Source organism: Limanda limanda, chromosome 22 (assembly GCF_963576545.1).
Source record: "Limanda limanda chromosome 22, fLimLim1.1, whole genome shotgun sequence".
NCBI classification, from domain to species: Eukaryota; Metazoa; Chordata; class Actinopteri; order Pleuronectiformes; family Pleuronectidae; genus Limanda; species Limanda limanda.
The window spans coordinates 462,501-485,000 of record NC_083657.1 but is presented as its reverse complement, the minus strand read 5'-3'; the positions used below and the strand labels follow the sequence as shown (position 1 = coordinate 485,000).

At 48.2% G+C, this 22,500-nt stretch overlaps 3 protein-coding genes across 4 annotated transcripts in view; 1 reads left to right on the top strand and 2 right to left on the bottom strand.

The window, feature by feature from the left end:
- LOC133028746 (broad substrate specificity ATP-binding cassette transporter ABCG2-like) overlaps positions 1-1,593 on the bottom strand; it is a 13,157-nt gene extending 11,564 nt beyond the window's left edge. Inside the window, exons 1-2 of one of the 2 annotated variants that reach the window (XM_061095766.1) lie at positions 1,517-1,593; positions 975-1,168 (exon numbers count right to left, since the gene is read on the bottom strand). In XM_061095766.1, coding sequence (XP_060951749.1) covers positions 975-1,126 — 152 coding nt within the window. In that variant the 5' untranslated portion in view covers positions 1,127-1,168; positions 1,517-1,593. The remainder of the gene's footprint in view (positions 1-974; positions 1,169-1,516) is intronic. The other variant, XM_061095765.1, reaches the window with a different exon arrangement.
- Positions 1,594-8,998: 7,405 nt separating this feature from the next.
- LOC132995793 (protein phosphatase methylesterase 1-like) lies at positions 8,999-13,686 on the top strand. The gene is made up of 14 exons (XM_061065989.1): positions 8,999-9,027; positions 9,734-9,932; positions 10,305-10,362; positions 10,611-10,662; positions 10,744-10,898; positions 10,980-11,070; positions 11,259-11,324; positions 11,474-11,633; positions 11,839-11,956; positions 12,046-12,090; positions 12,623-12,687; positions 13,006-13,073; positions 13,189-13,211; positions 13,322-13,686. The coding sequence occupies exons 1-14, from the start codon at positions 8,999-9,001 to the stop codon at positions 13,330-13,332; spliced, it is 1,140 nt and encodes a 379-aa protein (XP_060921972.1). The 3' UTR covers positions 13,333-13,686.
- A 4,065-nt stretch (positions 13,687-17,751) lies between these two features.
- LOC132995792 (RING finger protein 150-like) lies at positions 17,752-21,910 on the bottom strand. Its single transcript, XM_061065988.1, has 6 exons — positions 21,016-21,910; positions 19,742-19,992; positions 19,497-19,651; positions 19,318-19,414; positions 18,951-19,212; positions 17,752-18,090 (listed from the first exon to the last, which is right to left on the bottom strand). The coding sequence occupies exons 1-6, from the start codon at positions 21,515-21,517 to the stop codon at positions 17,978-17,980; spliced, it is 1,380 nt and encodes a 459-aa protein (XP_060921971.1). The 5' UTR covers positions 21,518-21,910; the 3' UTR covers positions 17,752-17,977.
- Positions 21,911-22,500: the final 590 nt, after the last annotated feature.

Below are 22,500 nucleotides of genomic sequence, written 5' to 3'. Positions count from 1 at the left end.
GCTCCAAACAGCACGATGATGCTGTGGCTCAGATCTGGAAACAGGAGCGAGCCATCATTCTGTTCTGCTCCTGTAGTCGTACGAACTTTCTCTGGACTCTGAAGAACCGCGAGGCTAGCTTAGCATGCTAACACCATGCTAACACCATGCTAACACCATGCTAACACCTCCAGTGCTGAAGAGAAGCTGAGAATTTAACAAGGTTCCTTTTCTCACTGAGTCAGTTTCAAAGGTCCAGTTCAGCTTCCTGCTGCTGTTTGTTGCTTCAAGCCCAGAGTCATTGTTGTGTAGTGTGTGTGTGTGTGTGTGTGTGTGTGTGTGTGTGTGTGTGCTCCTGGGGACACGTAGACAAACAAGCTACACAATGAAGACGCTGTGGCCTCACTTCTTCAAACGTTGTGTCACCTGGAGGCTGAGAAGGTTTTGATGTCTTTGTGTTGAGGAGGAGGCGTGACCTTCAAACGACCTTTAAATAATGTCTGTTTGTGTTGTTGAAGTAAATCTGAGCTCATTTCTTACATTGAAATAAACAAAACAGTGAGCGTCCACTTCCAGAGCGTCTCGGGTTCAGGGAACGAGTTCGAAACGTGTTTGAATCTTACAGAGAATATTATATAAAGAGTTTTCATCCTGAAGCAGCAGCGAGATGAGTCGTGAGCTGAGAGATCAAAGAGAGCAAGAAACTGTAATGACTTCTTGAATTTAAGCTTTAATTTGTTGTTGTTTATGTGTGTGTGTGTGTGTGTGTGTGTGTGTGTGTGTGTGTGTGTGTGTGTGTGTATAAAGTGTTTCATATTGTGTATATAACTGGAGAGGAATCTGTGAACAGCTGCTTTGCTGCGATGTCAGATGTCTTTACGGTTTTATATGGAAGGATAATAAAATGGCTCTTTTAGCTCTGGTTTACCGATATTCATACTTTAAACTAAATATTCCTCAGTAACATGATGCAGGTTTGATACGGTCTCACTCACTTCAGGTCGATGAGGATCTCTTTATCCGGGACTTTCTTCCTGCAGAAGCATCCTCCCTGCGACACCTTGTAGTGGATCTGGTGGAAGCTGACGGTGGCTCCGTGCTGTTTGGAGGCTCCGTTGGACCTGGTCTCCATCTGGATGTGGGACATGGTCCACCTCCGTCCACCCGAAGACCACTCACTGCAGAGACACTTCACATTGGATTCATTCTCAATACATTTTATGTTGAATTCTCAAAATAAACTGAAAAGAAGCAGATTTTGTTCTTTTTTTTTTAAGGAATTCACTTTAAATCCGAGTGAATCTGAACTAAACAACAAAACACTACAACTACACACAGTCGATTAACATCTGACGAGCTCGTGTTTCAATTCAAACTGTTAAAGTACAAATATTTCAACATAAATAGTGATTATATAAAAGTATATAAACGCCTGTGACCTTCTGTATAATGTGTCTCATCAAGTTAAATCTTCAAGAAGCAGCTTCAACTTAAACTTCAGTCAAATTAATTCTCTGATCTCAAAAATGAATCAAACCTGAAAAGTTCAGGATCAGAAAGTTGCGGACGAAGCTGGTGCAGAAGCTCCTGAAGGTCCAGCAGCTGACGGGCGAGTGTGACTCAGCAGTTTGCTCAGAGGGAGGTTTAGGTTCAGTTTATGACCGAAGTCATGATAAGAGAAGTGGGGGGGAGGGCACACACACACACACACACACACACACACACACACACACACATCCATACAGACACACACTGCAGCTCCTCAGTGTAAAGTCCTGCTTCCAGATTATTATCAGCAACATTTAAAAAGTAAAATCTCTGTGATGTAACGTTGACGATCTGATGAACTCAGTTTCACAATCTTTACAAGTTAAATCTCATAAACCAGTTTCCGTTATAAAGTTATGAAATGTTTTTCAGTGAAATACAATATTTGAAAATGGGTTCGGTGTTTTAATGGAGATGTGAATTGTTCACTTTATTTCCTCTGTTGCACTAAATAAAGATTGAATCTGTTTCAAAAGAATAATAATGTGAGTGAGTGTAAAGAATCAGCTCCAGAGGGAAATGTTTCAGAAAACATTTCATCATGTTGATGAAGATGATTCTGTTAAATATGTTAAATATCATCCGTGAAATAATCAGTGAGAACAAATGTCTGATAAATCCAGAGGAATAAAAACTTATGAAGTCAGAAATGTTTTTAGTAACTGTACAAACTAAGATGCTTCTCTCTCAGTTCACTGTGGCAAAGTGAATATTGATCAGAAATAAAACATGTGAAGATCTAAAGGCTCAATAATTCATGTTCAAATGAAGGCGGAGTCAGGAGCCGTGACTTCCACACGTGTTGAAAGTTTACAACATGTATGTTTACGATGCTTTTTACAGGCTCAGAGTTACGTCACTGAGTCAGGACCACGCCCCCCACAGCACGAGGAGGAGACGCCTGTGGAAAGCAACCAACGACTGTTTGATATCAGTAACTTCATCGCCCCCTGCTGGTGACTTTTAGTAACAGCAATCATGAAAAAATCTGCTTGTGTTTGATCTTTTATATTTTTGGTTTAGTGACATTTTTCGACAATTCATCGTTTATGTGATTTAACATTTTTCATTTTCTCAGGGAGACGATTGATTCAGCGTCTGAATAACAAACACACACGTGGCCCAGTTTGTTCAACCTTCAAGTACACACACACACACACACACACACACACACACACACACACACACACACACACACACAGTAACCTGACCTGTTGTTGTCCACACTTTGTGAGTAAAACCTGGATCACGCACCGTCGGTCACAAGGTTTTCTGTATCAAGTTGTGAACGTGTCGTGTGTGTTTGTGTGTGTGTGTGTTGTGTTGTCGTACCTCCAGCACCACCTTGTGGTCACATGAGGGAATTCCACAAATCTCATTCCTTTCTATATTTACATCCTGACATCAGCTGTCAATCAAGCAGGAGTAACATCCTACATTTTCACTGCTAATAAAGTAAATTAAAAAATAACAAAAATAACAATTACAGGTTTTAAAAGTTTTTACTTTAACAATTTTAAAATCATTGTAACAGTTCACAAACCTATAACAAGTACAATTGTCATGATGTCTGTGTGATGAACCTGTTCCGATCACTACAACACCGTGGATGCGTGTGTGTGTGTGTGTGTGTGTGTGTGTGTGTGTGTGTGTATGTGTGTGTTTGTGTATGTGTGTTAGTGTGTATGTGTGCGTGTGTGTGTGTGTGCGTGTGTGTGTGTGAATAAAACATGGCTGAGAGACTGTTGTTAACATGAGTGTGACTTTAATGTAACTGAATAATTCAGAGAGGAAATCTGCATCAACACACAACTCCACTAGAGGAAGAGGAGAAGAGGTGATGAAGAAGAGTCACAGATGGAGAGAGAGCTTGAGATGAGGAAGGTGGAGAGAGAGAGGCGAAGGGGAGGGAGATAAACTGAAAGTTCATATGTGTGATGGTGTAAGTGGGACACGCGTGTTCCCACTGGAGCCTCGTGATGATCCACAGAGAAATACATGTCACATCAAATTAATATCATGAAGTCAAATGTAAAAGTCAAAGAGTCACATTAGAAAAGCGTAGGAATGAAGAAATGAAAGGAAAGGAAAGGAAAGGAAAGGAAAGGAAAGGAAAGGAAAGGAAAGGAAAGGAAAGGAAAGGAAAGGAAAGGAAAGGAAAGGAAAGGAAAGGAAAGGAAAGGAAAGGAAAGGAAAGGAAAGGAAAGGAAATGAAAGGAGAGGAAAGGAAAGGAAAGGAAAGGAAAGGGTTCCGTGCGCTCTGAGATATTTGCACTGGTGGATTTCTTTGTGCTGCATTTTGTAAAAAGGGAAGTAGATGAAATATTTAGCAGCAGAAAGAAGCCGAGAGCTTCTGTCCTCTCAGCTCAACATCTCCACCCGAGACCTGAGGACCAATCAGAGCGAAGTCAGAGGAAAGTCGTTCTGTCCTCAGGGATCGACTCCTTTAACGGCTCATTGAAGACAAACATACGTATCTAACATCTACTTGGTTTAGTTTGGTCCGTGTCCCATCTGTTAACATGGAGGAGGGGGGAGGGGTTTATGACCTGTACATTGCTTTTCAGTGAGAGAATCTGGTGGAAACATCACAGACAAAACAGAATCTTAGGAACATGTACGACGACTCATTGTTTGAATATGGACTGGGTCGGTTAGCGATAGCAGCTAAGCTAGGTGCAGTGGCTCGAGGAGCTCATGCTCGGACGGGGGGGGGGTTCGGCCCTCGAGGTCCACACGTCCCTCGGAGGACAAGGTCCCGGAGTCAGGACTCAGTTTATCCACAGGTCAAGGAAATGCTTGAGCTTCAGATTAACACACAAACAAAAGAGTAAAATATAAAATCATAACTCATAACATGTGTTTGAGTCAGTAAAGTGGAACATGCAGAACAAACTGACAGAGGACACCTGGGACACATGGGACACATGAGACACCTGGGACACATGGGAAACATGGGACACCTGGGACACCTGGGACACCTGGGACACATGGGACACCTGGGACACCTGGGACACCTGGGACACATGAGACACCTGGGACACCTGGGACACCTGGGACACATGGGACACCTGGGACACCTGGGACACATGGGACACATGAGACACCTGGGACACATGGGACACATGGGACACCTGGGACACCTGGGACACATGGGACACATGAGACACCTGGGACACATGGGACACATGGGACACCTGGGACACCTGGGACACCTGGGACACATGAGACACCTGGGACACCTGGGACACATGAGACACCTGGGACACCTGGGACACCTGGGACACATGAGACACCTGGGACACCTGGGACACCTGGGACACCTGGGACACCTGGGACACCTGGGACACATGAGACACCTGGGACACCTGGGACACCTGGGACACCTGGGACACATGAGACACCTGGGACACCTGGGACACCTGGGACACCTGGGACACATGGGACACATGAGACACCTGGGACACATGAGACACATGAGACACATGAGACACCTGGGACACATGAGACACATGAGACACCTGGGACACCTGGGACACATGAGACACCTGGGACACCTGGGACACCTGGGACACATGGGACACATGAGACACCTGAGACACCTGGGACACCTGGGACACCTGGGTCCATGTCTCCTTCACCAACGTGTGTATTTAATTGAGTCTGAACTCTCTGGACTCAGTCGGCCTCGGCAGGTTTCCTCCCACAACATCCCAGAATCCCTCCTCCCTTCCTCCTCCTGTTCTTCTCCTTCTTCTTCTCTCCTCTCAGGCTGCTGTCGGAGCAGATGGACTTCCTCAGAGAGCTGAGATGTTTCTCCTGCTCCCGGATCTTGGACTCCAGGTGCAGCTGGATGGCGGTTCCCAGGGACTCCAGGTCCACCGCGGCTCCGTACACCTCCCAGGTCCTCCCCTGCTCGTCCCACACCACCTTCTGGGGCTGCACCGTCTCCTCTCTGTCCTCTTCATCCCTGTCCTCCTCCTCCTCTCCATCCCTGTCCTCATCCCCCTCTTCATCCCTGTCCTCCTCCTCCTCTTCCTCCTGCTCTCTTGCTCCTCTGTCGTCCAGCTTCTCCTCCTCTTCCTCCGATGATCTCTGAGCACTAGCATCCCGGTCTTGGTTCTTCTGGACGCTGCAGGGCCGTGGACAGGCCGGGGGGGAACTGGCCGGGGGGGAACCAGCCGGGGGGGTCGCAGCAGGAGAGAGCCCTGATTGGCTGAGCAGCTCCAGGTGGATCTTGCAGACGTGCAGGAGGGGGGGTGGAGCGGAGGAGAAGCAGCAGGACGACTCTGAGGGACAGCCGGGGGAGCCAATCAGGGACGAGGCCGCCTCCCCCCTGTGGAGGGTTGGGCTTGTGGAAGCCGAGCGTTTGACGACCTCCACCTGTACGCCCACGTCCCTCTGCCCCCCCGCCTGCAGGGGGCGCTCCTCCCCGGGGTCGGTCATGGTCGACGCCTCCCTGACCCTCCAGGAGCTTCTGGGAGGAGGAGGAGGAGGAGGAGGAGGAGGAGGAGGAGGAGGAGGAGGAGGAGGATGGATGTGTGAGGAAGAACCTCCCAGATGATCTTTCCGGCTCCCCCTCTCCTGCTTCGTCTCCGCCCCCCTCCTCCCCTCTGCTGCTGTTGCCCTTGACGACGGGATGTTGCTGCCGGCGGTGGTGGCATTTGCGTCTCCCTGGCGACGGGCTCTACTCGGTGGGGGGGCCAACACGCTCCTGGGATCTGATGGCGCCGGCGCTGCCCTTCGAACAGCCCCCCCCAGGCCCCCCACAGCTGTCACCTTGCTCTCCAGCGGTTCCACAGGCTCCTCCTCTGGACCGGGGGAGGTTCTGAGGTTCTCGTCTCTGGATCCAGACAGAACCAATCGAGAGGGAGATGGGGATACGGATCTGGAAAGCTCCATCTTTGAGCCGGAGCTCCTCAGACCAGGTTTAGAACTGGAAACAGGATCAACTCTAGAGAAACGGACTCTGGAGTCTGAAGGAGGCGGAGCTTCAGGAGACGAGTCGTCCTTTGACCTTTTGATCGATTTGGAACCAACAAGTCCTTTAGATCCAGAACTGGATTTGATTTCAGAAGCAGTTTTGGAATCCAGGCTGTCTCTGGAGCCCGTCCTGGACTTGGAGTTCAGACTGGTTTTAGAAACTGATCCAGTTCTAGAGTATAAACTGTCCCTCGATCCCAAACTGATTTTTGAAGCAGAACCAATTTTAGAATCCAAACTATCTCTGGATCCCATTGTGGATTTAGCACTGGTGCTAGCTTTAGAATCCAGACTTCCCGAGGTCACCGTCACGGATTTACAATTTGAACTGGATTTGAAACTAGATTTGAAACTAGTTTTGGTCCCAGACCCAGAACTTGAGTCTTCAATGTCCAGTTTCTCCTTGGACCGTGATGTGTTGCTGGTTCTGGTCCCGGTGGCTTTTCCCTGCTTGGCTGGTTTGGGACTAACAGAACTTATTTGAAGGATCTTGCTGCTTGTTGACTCGATCCTTTCATCCTGAGAAGAGGAAGCTCCAGAGGCGCTGCCGGCTGGTTGACCCGACGTGGTTCTGCTCGTCGTGCTTTGTGGATCTGGGTTTCGGGTTTTGGTTGTTACTGTTCGACCGGCCGGTCCTGGACTGATACCACATGGATCCTCTTCCTCATTGTGGACCTTCAGGCTCACGGGGGGGTGAAGCAGGTTCAGTGACTCTGTGCTGATTCCTTTTCTAACATCTTCTCCACGGTTCCTTTGCATTTTTAGACTCACAGTGATTTTGTTTGTAGTCTTTGTTGCGGTTCCCGGTGTCAGTTCTCTTTGTGGCATCGAGCTTGAGACGCTTGTGGGTTCTAGACTCTGTGTTTGGACTCCTTCAGTCCTTCTGGGGCTAGAAGCCACCAGGGGATCCACCCGGTCTGGTTTCTGACCCGGGGCCTTGGGGCTGGATGTGGGGTCATGTTTTGGGTTTGATGATAATCCAGGTTTAGCTCCATCTTTATTCTCTCCAGGCGGCCCTGAGGTCTCCAGGGCCGGCCGGGGGCTGCTGGCTGAAGTCCGGTTGAGGTTGAGAGTGAAGTTAGGTTCCGTCCCCCAGTTGGCGTTGGGATCTGTGTTGTCAAGGACATCTTCAAAGCCCGCCTCCTCTGGAATCGGGCATTCCGATTGGACAAAATCCTTCTGAGATTTAGGAACATTTGTTGACGTTTGCATTCCGGTGATGATGATGTTTGTGGAATTTAGTTTGAAGAATCCTCAAAGTTCAACCTGATCAGATGGAGAAACAAACAGTGAACAGCGTGATGCAGCAGGAGCACGAGACGTGCGTCCATCACCACGACAACAGAGCGACTGATAGACCAGGTTTGGTTGAAGACCCTAACCCTAACGTCTGAATGTGTGATGACGGGTTTAATACAAAAGATTAGAAGAGAATTTAAAATACTTCACGACAGAAAACAGCTCTGAATATATAATTGTACTTTATTACATTTCAACCAGTTTGCTCCTTTGTGTCGTCATGTGACCGTGAAGTGAAGTGTTTCCTTCTTTGAATGAAATGATGGAAGATTCCATGTTCCCTACAAACTTTATATTATAACAACATATATAAACATAATTTGAATTAATGCACAAATCAACTTGAAAGGTGAAATAAAGTGACGGCTGTTCGACACAAAAGGAATATAATGTGATTTCAAAATAGAAAACATTACATCTCTGAATTATCTGTATAATTATATCTCTTTTATTAATTCTACAGCTTTAAAAACCAGATGAGAGAACACGTGCAGTAATTGAATATAAGTCCCAGAGATGATCTGTGGTTTCTACTCACAGAACTCGGACGCCGGCGTCGGCTGAAATCTCGACATCTGACGGAAAGAAAAACCTTCAACTGCTTCAGCAGCAAAGGAACCGATGAATAAATAAAAGAAGAAGGGAGACGAAGGAGGGACTGAGCTGCTCTTCATCACCATCATCATCATCATCACAATGCTTTCTCTCCTCCTCCTCTTCTCTTCTCTTTGCTGCTTTATTCTTATTCTCTTTTTCTTCTCACTCTTTTAATATTTCTACTTTTATTGTTTATAGTATTTCTTTTTTGATTCTTACTGTGTCGATTGTAAACAAGGATAAAAAAAGCCTCATCTTATCTCCAACACGTCAGGAGCTGAAGCTCGAAGAGATCCATCCGTCTACTCGTCTGCTCCTCCCACTTCAGCAGTCGCAGCCAATCGGATGCTGCAGCAGTGACGCTACCTGACAACAACAGATGACTTGGTGTTGTGTTATTGTGTGTTTGTTCTCACACCAGCAGTCACACACCTCCTCTGTTCTCTGCTGGACGGACCTGGGACTCAGTGCAGAGGAAGAGGAGTATTAATCATCTTCATCACTTTTAACAGAAACACACATACAGACACACAAAACTCCTTGAGACACACAAACACACGTCGGACTGAAGACCAGCAGCTGCCACCCGGACATGTCGGAGGAGAACTCGGATCCCGAGCAGTGAGTCGACTCTCACAACCGATCACACAACCATCCACAAAGATTCATCGTTCTCAACCGGATTCATTCAAATTCAAAAGCTGGAAACAAGATTTTAATTCTGAATGTTGATGTAAAACTCACATTTACTGTGAATCTTTTCTAGGATGAGTTATCAGGAACATTAATAAGCATTTAAACTGGATTTAACTTGAACTGTTTGGTTCCTAGAAGGAAATTTAACAAATTCCAAACCTCGTAAATGCAGTTTGCAACAGCTGCCAAACTTTAGAACCATTTTTAAAATACTATTGAACAAATTAGATAATTCTTCATTAGAAGATGCTTAAATTATAAAACATCATTTGCAAACAACTTGATAACTAGCTAGCCCAGCGGACGCTAGCTGTTCGGGCAGCTGCGTAATGTTGTCGTTATGAAAGATTAACGATATTTGTGTCTTATCTTCTATTGTATTTCTTTTATCGCGACTTTGCCAATTCACGAGTCGCTGATGGTTTTTCAAGAAGCTTTACCAATAACAAATATTTGCAAAATGTATAAAGTACAACCATGTATTCTTGCTAAGACTCTCGAGCTTGAGTGGGTAGTATACGGTGTGTGTGTGTGTGTGTGTGTGTGTGTGTGTGTGTGTGTGTGTGTGTGTGTGTGTGTGTGTGTGTGTGTGTGTGTGTGTGTGTGTGTGTGTGTGTGTGTGTGTCTTCATGTCGACCAGTGAGCTCGGCGGTCAGCTGGACTACTCGCCGGTGTCGTGGCGTGAGTATTTTGATCAGATGGAGGACGTGAGCGTGGGGCCGGCCGACAGCAGAGACGTCTTCAGGATTTACAAAGCGGGAGGCGACGGCCCCCTGCTGGTCCTGCTGCACGGAGGAGGTCACTCCGCCCTGTCCTGGGCCGTGTTCACCGTGAGCATCTAACCCTGACCCTGACCCTGACCCTGACCCCGACCCTGACCCGAACCCGAAGCCTGACCCTGACCCTGACCCTGACCCTGAACCTGAACCTGAACCTAACCCTGACCCCAACCCTAACCCTAACCCCAACCCCAACCCTGACCCAAACCCAAACCCGAACCCGAACCCGAACCCTGACCCTGACCCTGACCCTGACCCTGACCCTGACCCAAACCCGGACCCTGACCCGAACCCTGACCCAAACCCAAACCCAAACCCCAACCCTAACCCGAACCCTGACCCTAACCCTAACCCTGACCCTAACCCTAACCCTGACCCTAACCCTGACCCTGACCCTAACCCTGGTGTGCTTGTGTGTTGCAGACGGCCATCGCCAGCAGAGTGACCTGCAGGGTTCTGGCCATGGACCTCAGAGGTCACGGTGAGGAAACACAAAGAAGTTCTGTTCTAATGTTTGACTGAAGACTTCTTTAGGTTTCATTTCATTAACCAGTTCATGAATCTGACTGAATATAGATCCACTCGAGAATTATCTCACATGTTTCATTTGAACATCAAATGAATTTGTCCGTCTGGTTTCATTGGTCCAAGGTCGAGTTTCTCCTGTTTCTAACATCTCAGCTGTTTCCTGGTTGTTGACAAAGTTTCATACTGTGAGTGTTTGTTCAGGTGCGTCTCTGGTGAACCAATCAGACGACTTCACCACACAAACCATGTCCTGGTAAATATTCATCTTCCATCAATCTCAGCTTTACGACCATTCCTTGTGTTGTTGTTATCACTTTGTGCTCCGCCCCCTTAGCGATGTAGCCAACGTGATACGAGCCTGCTACAGCGAGACTCCTCCCCCTATCGTCCTGATTGGTCACGGCGTTGGGGGGGCGATTGCGGTGCACGCAGCCAGCAACATGCTGATACCATGCACTGTGGGTCTGGTGGCCATAGACGTCGTGGAAGGTAAAGAGACTTTTTATTTCTGTCATTTGGATATTTACATGTTAATAAGTGTAGTCACTGACTCTTGGGCTCCCCCTGCAGGCAGTGCCATGGAAGCACTCCACGGCATCCAGAAGTTCCTGAGAGAAAGACCCAAGACCTTCAAGTCCATGGAGCACGCTATCGAGTGGAGGTGAGAGGTCAAGTCCCGCTGGTCGGTTCAAGACTCCAGAAGATTCCAGAGAAAGAACTCAGAACGAGTTCTACAGACTTGATGTCAGATCTCATTGGAAATCACGTTTTACAACAATGGAATGAAAACATCTGTTTGTCTTTTGAAAATCTGTGTGACGGCCAAAGTTCTGCTGACTCTGCTTTCAGCGTGAAGAGCGGACAGATCCAGAACCTGGAGTCTGCCCGAGTCTCCATGGTTGGTCAGATCAAGAGGTAAAAGTAGAAATAAGCATTCTACCTGTTTCCTGTTTCCTGTTTCCTGTGTCTCTGCTGCTTGAATTCAAAGACTAACCCTCTTTGACTGAGAGACTTTAAACCCCTCCCCCTTTCCTCTGATGATCCCTCCTCACGCTCTCTGGTAGATGTGAGGCGGTGGCGGTGGCGGTGGCGGTGGTTGACCCCGTGGAGCCGGCCGGCCCGGTGACTGACGAGCTCGTCCAGCGCAACGAAGAGTTCTCCGATCAAAGCTTCGTGAATGACAAAGAACACACTGCTTCAGAGGGGGGCGTCGGGGGGGAGCAGGTCTGAACTGCACAGAAACACTGACCTCACCTGACCTCACCTGACCTCACCTGACCTCACCTGACCTCACCTGACACCAGCACATTCCTTCATTTCAGTTTCCTGTAGCTGAGACGGAAGCACGAGAACAAACAGACGTTTCTTCCTGGATTATTAAGAAGATCATTAACAGACTCTGCTGTTTATTTGCTTGTGCTCCTGACAGGGTGAGTACCGCTGGCGTATAGATCTGTCCAAGTCAGAGAAGTACTGGGACGGCTGGTTCAGAGGAACCTCCAACCTCTTCCTCACCTGCAACCTGCCCAAACTCCTGTTGCTGGCAGGTCGGACTTTTCAGACCTCTGTACTTTAGATTAATAATAATGAATAATAATGACTTGTGAGTAAAGGTGTCAAACTGCTTCTCTCACAGGAATCGACCGACTGGACAGAGATCTGACCATCGGCCAGATGCAGGGTGAGACCAACATTCTTACTTTCAGTAAAAAGTTTACAGACTTTACATTTGACCTGATTGGTTCAGTTCTTCAGATGCTGCAGAAAAAACCCAAAGTGGAGTTCTTAGTTCTTGAGACTCAAAGGTTCTGGACCTGGGTTCTTGGGTCATGGTCACTTTCTTAGACACCATGTTTATCATCGTGTACCTTTTACATGATTCTGAGGACGTCTCTACAAAGACCAGGCAGCCAGAGGGGCTGATGGGAAATGTAGTGTTGGAGAAAGAAAGAGTAGAAAAAAACTGTGATGCTGATTTAAGCTGAAATTCTGTTCACACTCATTCTACAACGACACTGAAGGAAAAGGTGAAGGACACACACACTCACACACACACACAAACACTTACACATACACTCACACAGACACACACTTACACACACCTTGAGGCGGGGGTTCCTCTCCAGAGGCAGCTGCTCCTGTCAGTCAACACTCTGGAAGTGACAGCCCAGAGAGTGAGACAGACGCTCACCTGTCTCACTCTTTGTCTCCAGGTCAATTCATGATGCAGGTGCTGCCCCCCTGTGGCCACGCAGTGCAAGAAGACAAACCAGACAAAGTAAGAATCGATTTGTTTTTTCAATATTAAAATTTCAGCATCTGTCATCATTTAATAAAATAATTTAGATTTTTCTTACGGGTTAAAAACTTGGTCGTCTCATCACTAAAACACTTTTCATGAATTAATTCCTCTGAACAAAAAACAGCACTGAAATGATTTTTGTTATTCACAAATCCTGAGTTTGTTTGTGAAGCTTCCACATCCACAAAGCACATCTATCGTTACTATAGGAGTGATATTTATGAGTGTGTGTAAATTGGTGCAGATTGATTTCAGAGTTTCCTGTATTAACCTTGACTGTGTGGTCGTGTGAAGGTGGCGAACGCCGTGGCCGCTTTCCTGTTGAGACACAAGTTTGCTGAAGCCAGAAGAGAAACCAGGAGGTAAAACATCACTTCCTGTTCCAGCTGCATCATTTTGATTCTTCCTACAAATTACAGAATTTACAGCCTCAAAGTTTTGAACAAATCTTTGATCAGAAAACCTTTGTCTCCGCAGCTCGGACACGATGAGGTCTGAAGGTAAGACGGGATTTTAAAAATCCACTTAAAGGATCAAAAGTCCAACTCGAATCTTTTCAGATTTGGTTTTTGATGCTGAACACTTTCTAACACGTCAGGTTTTCTTTCAGATCAGAAATAAGAAACGATTCAGAGACGACTGAAGAGCAACATGAATTTCTTTATTCCGTCTTCAACTGGAATCAGTTTCTGCTAAAGTCTCAAACTGAATCTAATGTATGAATAGTTTTCAGTTAATAAGCTGTTCAGTTTCTGGTCATTCACTAGTCAAAGTCAATTCCACATATAAGTAATCATACAAATTATTTATGTCTTTGAATGTTGTTTTTCATTTGCTCAGTTGAAAAGTACAAGGTGCTGATTTAAAATGTAGTAGTTTGTAGTAGTTTCTAAGAATAACTTGAGGATTTACTGTTTTTATTTTCAATGATGAAACAAAACACCAGACTGGAATGAAAGAACAAAAACTTGCAATAAAACTTTATTTAAATTCTGTACTGAATCAGAACACGTGCATCAACTGAAACACAGAAACAACATGGCGTATTTACACGCGTGTACGTAGGTGTGTGTAGTTTTAGTTTGCGTGCACAGGACAATCGCACAAACAGACATTTTGAAAACAATGTATATCGTAGAAACACACACGTCACACCCTGTTGTCGAGTTAACCCAGGGGTTACCATGGCGACAGATGCCGCTGATCGCCTCTCAACCTTTCGCCGTCTCCCTGGAAGGATCCGAGCGTCGGATTTCCCTTTATTTAAACTAAAATATTAAAACTGATAATGCTTCTGTCGTCAGATGAAAAATATAGTGTGTGTGTGTGTGTGGGGGGGGGGTTATTACAAGTTACAAAAATACAACACAAGAAAAAAATAAACATCACGTGTGAAACCAAAGCAGCGAAGAGGAGAAGAATGAAAAGAGAAGGAAGGGAGGAGTAGAAGAGAGACAAGACTTTAGAAACCTTCCAGAGAAACAGGATTAAAGTGCATCAACTGAAGAGGCCGAGCAACCAATCAAAACACAGCATTCAGGGGAAGCAGCCAATCGGCAAGCAGAGATAAGGAGCAGGGAGGAGTCAGACGTCATGACTGACAGCGACGCGAGGTCCCGCCTTTAAAACACTTCGGCAGTTTCACATTGTTAAAAAATGTAACTAATAAAAAGTTGACTTTAGAAAATAAAACCGTTTATATCTGATTATAAGATCTGTATCTCACACTCACATTAACTATGAACTAATGTATTGCAATTAGGACAAATTATTACGAGATCTCTAGATCACAACTATCAGATCTGTTCTTATTACTGCAAATATTCCTGTGTTTGATTACAGATTTCTGTCGCATAATATAATAGTGTTCTTCAATGACACTCAATCGTTTACATCGTGTCATCGGGATAATTATGATTCTGAAATGAAAACTAACAGAAACCAGTCATCATTTTAATTACATGCTGTGTGCAGGATTCAGTGACATCTAGTGGTGGTGTTGCAGATTGCGACTAACCCAAATACTGCTCACACTTCACCTCCAAGCGTGAAGTAAAACCTCCGGTGGCGTGCGAGTAACATAGCGTGGTGTTCGGTTCGTTGATACTGGGTTACCATGGAAACAGAACGATGCTCCTGAATCCTTCACACTGACCCTGTGTAATTATTGTTCATCGTAATTTAATGTTAGATTGTTCTATATTTGACGTTTTTTATTTCAGACCGTCAACCATATGATGTGATATGATGATGTGATACGCGACTTTAAGGACTGATCTCAAAATATCAATGTCTTGTTATCAATATCTTCATTTGAAATATATATATTATTTCAAAAACATGTTTTATTAAAAAGAAGTCTGATTTTGTCGGAACACGGGAAGACGGTAATAAAGGAAACTAATGTTGAATAAAAATCTCAAATCCAAAACTGAGAACAAGCGAGAACCTGAGCGGAGGTGGACTTTGATTTCGAGCACAAACGGGACCAGGACGTCTCTGCAGCTTCAGTCGTTTCCAACAGATTTAAAGAAATCGACTTCAGCTCATTGTCACGTAAAGAAGTCGGAAAATGAAATAAAGTGAACAACATGATACTCGACTAAATTCATTGAAAATAACGTTTACAACACAAAAGGATTTTAATTCAAACAATTTACACTAAAACTCGGCCAAGAAAAACAAGTCCAGCATCTTCTTTGACAGGAAATGATCTAACGTTTCACCGCAGCTGGAACCAGCCGGAGTCCGTTCAACAAGTCGTGAAACCGAACAGGAAGCGTGAAGAAAAGAAGAAGAACCTCGAAAAGTCGGTTTGACGGTCGGAGAAGAATCGAACTCGGTGGTTGAACTGGAAACATCACGTGAAATATTTAGATTAGTTTAAGTGTCGGAACTAAAACTGAAGATTTAAACGATTAAACCAATTTGATTTTGTGTCAGATACATTAACACACAGTTAAATGGTAAAAGCAACGACTTGCTGTAAATCTTATTTTTGGTTTCTTTCTTTTGAAATTAATCTTTTTAATAACTTGGTTCATCCGTTGTAATTATTCTTATTTTTTCTGTCACGTTTTCTTTCATTTCAATTTGTGGAAACAACTTCAAAAAGGTCATTAAATCAGCTGTTGTCCAGTTTACCACCAGGATCCGTTTCCATCAGAGACGCTCAGATGCTAACGGACAAACTTAGAGATTCGTACGTTCCTTTGCATTGTGGGTAAATGTACAGCTACATAAATAAACACGGAAATGTGCCGATCGTTCTCAATCACATTGAGAGTCGTCAGGGAGCGAATCAGTCTTCATACAAAAATAAACGTCTGGTATCAAAATAGACGACAATCTTTATCTCTCTCAGTCTGGGAGTCTGGAGAACAACCGCAGCTCCACGCAGAACCCACAGCGCCCCCGTGTGGCAGAGTCAACTTGTGGAATATACATTTTATATTTACATGTTTGGCTTTGAGCCGACGAACCGTCGTTTCCGACGCGTTCTGCTGTCGACATCGAGTTTCTACTGGAACCAGGGAACGCTAATTCACAGCGTGTTCGGGTGAAGCCGGTGTAACCTCAGGCGACTTGACGGTGTAGCCTCAGGAGATTTGACGATGTAGCCTCAGGAGATTTGACGGTGTAGCCTCAGGAGACTTGACGGTGTAGCCTCAGGAGATTTGACGGTGTAGCCTCAGGAGACTTGACGGTGTAGCCTCAGGAGACTTGACGGTGTAGCCTCAGGAGATTTGACGGTGTAGCCTCAGGAGACTTGACGGTGTAGCCTCAGGAGATTTGACGGTGTAGCCTCAGTAGACTTGACGGTGTAGCCTCAGGAGACTTGACGGTGTAGCCTCAGGAGATTTGACGGTGTAACCTCAGGAGACTTGACGGTGTAGCCTCAGGAGACTTGACGGTGTAGCCTCAGGAGACTTGACGGTGTAGCCTCAGGAGACTTATAGGTGTAGCCTCAGGAGACTTGACGGTGTAGCCTCAGGAGACTTGACGGTGTAGCCTCAGGAGATTTGACGGTGTAGCCTCAGGAGACTTGACGGTGTAGCCTCAGGAGATTTGACGGTGTAGCCTCAGTAGACTTGACGGTGTAGCCTCAGGAGACTTGACGGTGTAGCCTCAGGGGAGTTGAATACCAGCGAACATGAAAACACGGGTTAGGTTCAGCGAGTGGATCCGCGAGCGACACGTTAACGATCCTCCTTGATTGTCGGGTTGAGGCTAGCTTGTTTGTGAGAAGGCAGCGTCCTGCCGCGGTGACGGACCCGTGTGTCCTCCGGACCCGTGCGGTCCAGAGGACACACGGGTCCAGAGGACGCACGGTGGACGGACACGGAGACAGGACCAAGCAACACTGTGGACGGGGATCGAACGCGACACTTCAGACGTTTATTCAAATACACAAACGATCAGTTATCGGACGATCGGTGGATTTCTGACACGTCGAAGCCGAATGATTAAATTTGAGCAGAAGTTTAAAGGTAATGAAAATACACTTATTCGTAGAAGACGCGCACAAAGTAACAAAATAACTTTTATCGTCGTTGAGGACGTAGACTTTGACAACAACGGTCATCAGACAAAACTAGACTCGTTAAAACGGTTAAATAAGGATTTTCTCATATTTGACCCGATACGAAGTCTCAGCCGGATGTTCGGTGGAGACGAAGCTACGATCAACACGTTCTTAACGCGTGAGTGGAAACGCCCGAGGATGGAAGTGTGTCGCCCGGGTTACGGACGGTCCTGGATCAGATCAACAAAGAGGATCGATGTCACATGACACGTCTAAGACCTTTCACTTCCAGAACAAAGTGTTTCATGCGTCTCGTTGCTTCTTCTACAAACTGCCTGAAGGTGAAGTTGTGTTTGTCTGAGACTCAGGAACCGAGAGACCACAGATCCACGGACTGGGTTCTGTCCCAGTCTGACCAGGTCCACATGGAGTTCCACCAGCGCTAGGTCCGACTCTCCAAGAGTCCAGGGGGAGACGAAGAAAACAAATCAAACCAAGTCCAGGTTCTGAACCCAGGTTTTAGTGAGGAGCGAGTCCAACAAGGATCCCAACAAGTTTAGTTCAACAACGTTTTGTCCAGAGCAACCGTGGTTCTGCTTCCTGGTTAAGCTTCCAAACCAGAACCAGGTCCTGGACCAGAACCAGATCCTGGACCGGGGTCAGGTCCCGTCCGGTCGACTGAGGTCCACAGTCGGAACCTGATCGGAGGTTTTATCAGGTTCTGGTTTGGTTCTGTCGAGCTCAGGATTTGTTCCCCGGCTGCTCCAGAGACCCCTCCTCATCCGATAGACCCGTTTCCACGGCGATGACCAGTGACGCCACTGAGGCGCTGCTCGCCATTGGCTGATGCTCACCTGTAAGAAGAGGGGGGGGGGTAACAACACGTCTTAGTTTGAAAACTGTGAGTGTGGACTTCTGTGATGTCACATGACCTAGATCACAGACATGGTCACATGACTCGTTACATCAATCTGGTGAATTCATTAGTCATTGAGTGGGAGGAGTTACAGAGAAACCACAGTGAACCAGGTGAGTGTGTGTGTCTGTGTGTGACCTATGTGTGTGTCTGTGTGTTACCTGTGTGTGTGTGTGACCTATGTGTGTGTGTGCGTGTTACCTCTGCGTGTGTGTGAGTGTTACCTGTGTGTGTGTGTTACTTGTGTGTGTTACCTGTGTGTGTGTTACTTGTGTGTTACCTGTGTGTGTGTTACCTGTGTGTGTGTGTGTTACTTGTGTGTTACCTGTGTGTGTGTGTGTGTGTGTTACCTGTGTGTGTGTGTGTTACCTGTGTGTGTGTGTGTTACCTGTGTGTGTGTTACTTGTGTGTTACCTGTGTGTGTGTGTGTGTGTGTTACCTGTGTGTGTGTGTGTTACCTGTGTGTGTGTGTTACTTGTGTGTTACCTGTGTGTGTGTGTGTGTGTGACCTGTGTGTGCTACTTGTGTGTGTTACCTGTGTGTGTTACTTGTGTGTTACCTGTGTGTTACCTGTGTGTGTGTGTGTGTGTGTGTGTTACTTGTGTGTTACCTGTGTGTGTGTGTGTGTGTGTTACCTGTGTGTGTGTCTGTGTGTTACCTGTGTGTGTGTGTTACCTGTGTGTGTGTGTGTGTGTGTGTGTTACCTGTGTGTGTGTGTGTGTGTGTTACCTGTGTGTGTGTCTGTGTGTTACCTGTGTGTGTGTGTTACCTGTGTGTGTGTGTGTGTGTGTGTGTTACCTGTGTGTGTGTCGGTGGTGGCCGTCCCCGGGCTGTCTCTCAGGGGGTCGGGGTCCTGGTAGTCCTGTGGGAGTCCGACCCGCCTCACACCGGGGTCCAGCACCACGGAGGACCCCCCCTCGCTCAGCGAGCCGTCACTGGACGCCGCCGACACAACGGCCTCCAGAGCCAGGGCCCCGACTCCGCCTCCTCCGCCCCCCCCAGCGCCGCCGAGCACCAGGTCGTAGTCCAGCGGGAGGTCGTCCAGACAGTCTGCGTTGAGCTGCAGGAGGAGAGAGACGGTTAGAGGACACAGGAAGTCACCACCGTGGTCGTTGTCTCCGCCCCTCGACCACGACTCAGACTCCGCCCCTCGACCACGACTCACCGCGATGCCCAGAGCCTTCAGGATGTTCATCTTGCACATGGGACACGTGCGGTGGTCCAGCAGCCACGGGTCCACGCAGCTCTTATGGAACAGATGTCTGCGGCAGAGAGAAGAGGCGGAGTCAGTTTATACCATCAGAAGGAACCCAGCTCCCCCCCCACCCCCCCGGGCGCTCTCACCTGCAGGGCAGCACCCGCACCACGTCCCCGGGCCGGTAGCCCTCGATGCACACGGCACAGTTATCGAAGTCGGGCTCCGTCTCCTGGTCGCCTTTCCTGATGGTTCGGACCTGCAGCTTACTGATGGCCTTCTTCGCCGCATCGCCAAGACGACGCTGGAGAAAGAGGCGGAGACGAGAGCGATGAGACAACTGTGAGTGTGTGTGTGTGTGTGTGTGTCTGTGTGTGTGTGTGCGTGTGTGTACCTGGTTCCTGTCTCGGGCGTTGGCGTATCTGAACCTCTGGATGTAGTAGAAGACGAGCCAGGCGAGCGAGATGATCATCAGCACGATGAAGGAGATGGAGACGAACACCACCGACGTCCGGCTGACGTACTTCTGCAGGTTCCTGGTCCCGATGGTGATCGTCATGGTAACCGTCACGTTGTGCTCCAGCAGCAGCGCCACCTCGCGACCTTTAGGCTCCGGGATCATGATGGCGACGACATCACCCGTACCTGAGGAGGAACCAGACCAGACCAGCATGTTATCCATCAGATGTTCGTCCTGACCACTAGGGGGTGGACCAGGTGGGTGTGGGTCCAGGTGGGTGTGGACCAGGTCTGGACCAGGTGTGTGTGGGTCCAGGTGTGTGTGGGTCCAGGTGTGTGTGGACCAGGTGTGTGTGGGTCCAGGTGTGTGTGGACCAGGTGTGTGTGGGACCAGGTGTGTGTGGGACCAGGTGTGTGTGGGACCAGGTGTGTGTGGGACCAGGTGTGTGTGGGTCCAGGTGATTGTGGGTCCAGGTGTGTGTGGACAGGTAGGTGTGTGTGTGTGTGTGTGTGTGGACAGGTGTGTGTGTGTGTGTGTGTGTGTGTGGGACCAGGTGTGTGTGGACCAGCTGTGTGTGGGACCAGGTGTGTGTGGGACCAGGTGTGTGTGGGTCCAGGTGTGTGTGGACCAGGTGTGTGTGGGTCCAGGTGTGTGTGGACAGGTAGGTGTGTGTGTGTGTGTGGACAGGTGTGTGTGTGTGTGTGTGTGTGTGTGTGTGTGGGACCAGGTGTGTGTGTGGGACCAGGTGTGTGTGTGTGTGTGGACCAGGTGTGTGGACCAGGTGTGTGGGACCAGGTGTGTGTGGGTCCAGGTGTGTGTGGGTCCAGGTGTGTGTGTGTGTGTGTGTGCACCAGGTGTGTGTGGGTCCAGGTGTGTGTGTGTGTGGACCAGGTGTGTGTGGGTCCAGGTGTGTGTGGGTCCAGGTGTGTGTGGGTCCAGGTGTGTGTGGGTCCAGGTGTGTGTGGGACCAGGTGTGTGTGTGTGTGTGGACCAGGTGTGTGGACCAGGTGTGTGGGACCAGGTGTGTGTGGGTCCAGGTGTGTGTGGGTCCAGGTGTGTGTGTGTGTGTGTGCACCAGGTGTGTGTGGGTCCAGGTGTGTGTGTGTGTGGACCAGGTGTGTGTGGGTCCAGGTGTGTGTGTGTGTGTGTGTGTGTGTGTGTGTGTGGACCAGGTGTGTGTGTGTGAGACCACGTGGTCCGGGCCCCACCTGGGTGCGGCATGGTGATGGTCTCGTTGACGTTAACCGAGCCCACATTGAAGATCACCACCGCGGACGCGTTGTGTGCCGCTGCGTTCCGGATCTTGTCCCGGTAGGTGCAGTTCCCCCGGGCGATGAGCGCGATCCAGGCCGCGGGCTGCCCGGGCTGCAGGGCCCCGGGGACCCGGGGGCCGGGCCCGGGGAACCGGGGGCCGGTGAAGCGGGTGCTGGGGTCGCAGGCCTGCCGGTCTCCCGGGGCCGCGGGCAGCAGCACCGCCCCCCGGGCCTCCCTCTTGGGGGAGTGCTCCCCGTAGCGGCCGCACTCCGTCCGGTCGGACCGGAGCTCGGCCGTGGCCGGGTCCCGGTAGGTGATGTTCACGAAGGCGGTGTACCACTCCTCCCGCTCGGCCCCGGTGAAGTCCAGGCACAGCAGGTGCACGAAGCACAGGGACAGCAGCCCGGTGGAGAGGGCCAGGGAGCGGCAGGCCGCCGCCAGGCCGCCCGGCGCCATGCTCCTCCTCCCGGTGCTCCTCCCGGTGCTCCTCCCGGTCCTCGTCCCGGTCCTCGTCCCGGTGCTCCTCCCGGTCCTCGTCCCGGTCCTCCCGGCTCGGAACCAGCGGGTCGGGGGGTCGCTACTCCGCCATGCGAGCCCCCGGGACCGGGATCCGAACCGGAGCCCCTCCGGATCCTCGGTGCTTTATTCGTCGGGTGTCTCGGTGGTTTCCGCCTCCATCCGTCCCGGAGGACGAAGCCCAGCAGCCCGGGAGATCCGCCGCGGAGCCCCAGGGACCAGGCGGCCTCGGCGGGCACAGAGCAGCGGCGGCCGGGGTCTCTCCTCCGGGGAACGTCCGGAGTTTTCACGGTTTAACGGAGGCGACGAACCGGAGCCGCTTTGTTTTGACTGGGCCCGAGAACCAGGACCCGACTTCCGGAGGATGCTCTTCAGAATAAAACCCGGTTCTCACCACATTCTGACATTGTAATAATAAATATCCTAAAACTAATCATTTTTATCAGTTAAATTATGTATAAAATAAATGACTGTTTGAGCTGTTAAATTAAAATTACGGATCACTTATAATGTGAATGACCATTCTTTTATTGTGAAGGATAAAACCGTTTATTTCCGTTACCCAGTATGTCGCAGCTTTGAGTGTAATGATCTGAGGCAGCGCCCCCAAGCGACCCGGAAGTAACACTGCTGTAAATCAACATAAACACGCTTCTCTTTGAATAGTTTATTTAGTTTACATAAGTTTAATTACAAAAAAATGTAAATATTCCATCACAAGTTCTGAATGACAATGACATTAAATTAAAATTCCCAAAAAATACTGAAATTAAAAAACTATACAGACAAAATAGATCAATTCTGACATTATTTCTATTATATCATCATTTATCTCTTAAATTTGTTTTATAAATAATTTTGCAAAACAATTTTATAATTTCCAACAAAGATTTAAACATCTGATCTTTATGAGAAAATAAAAT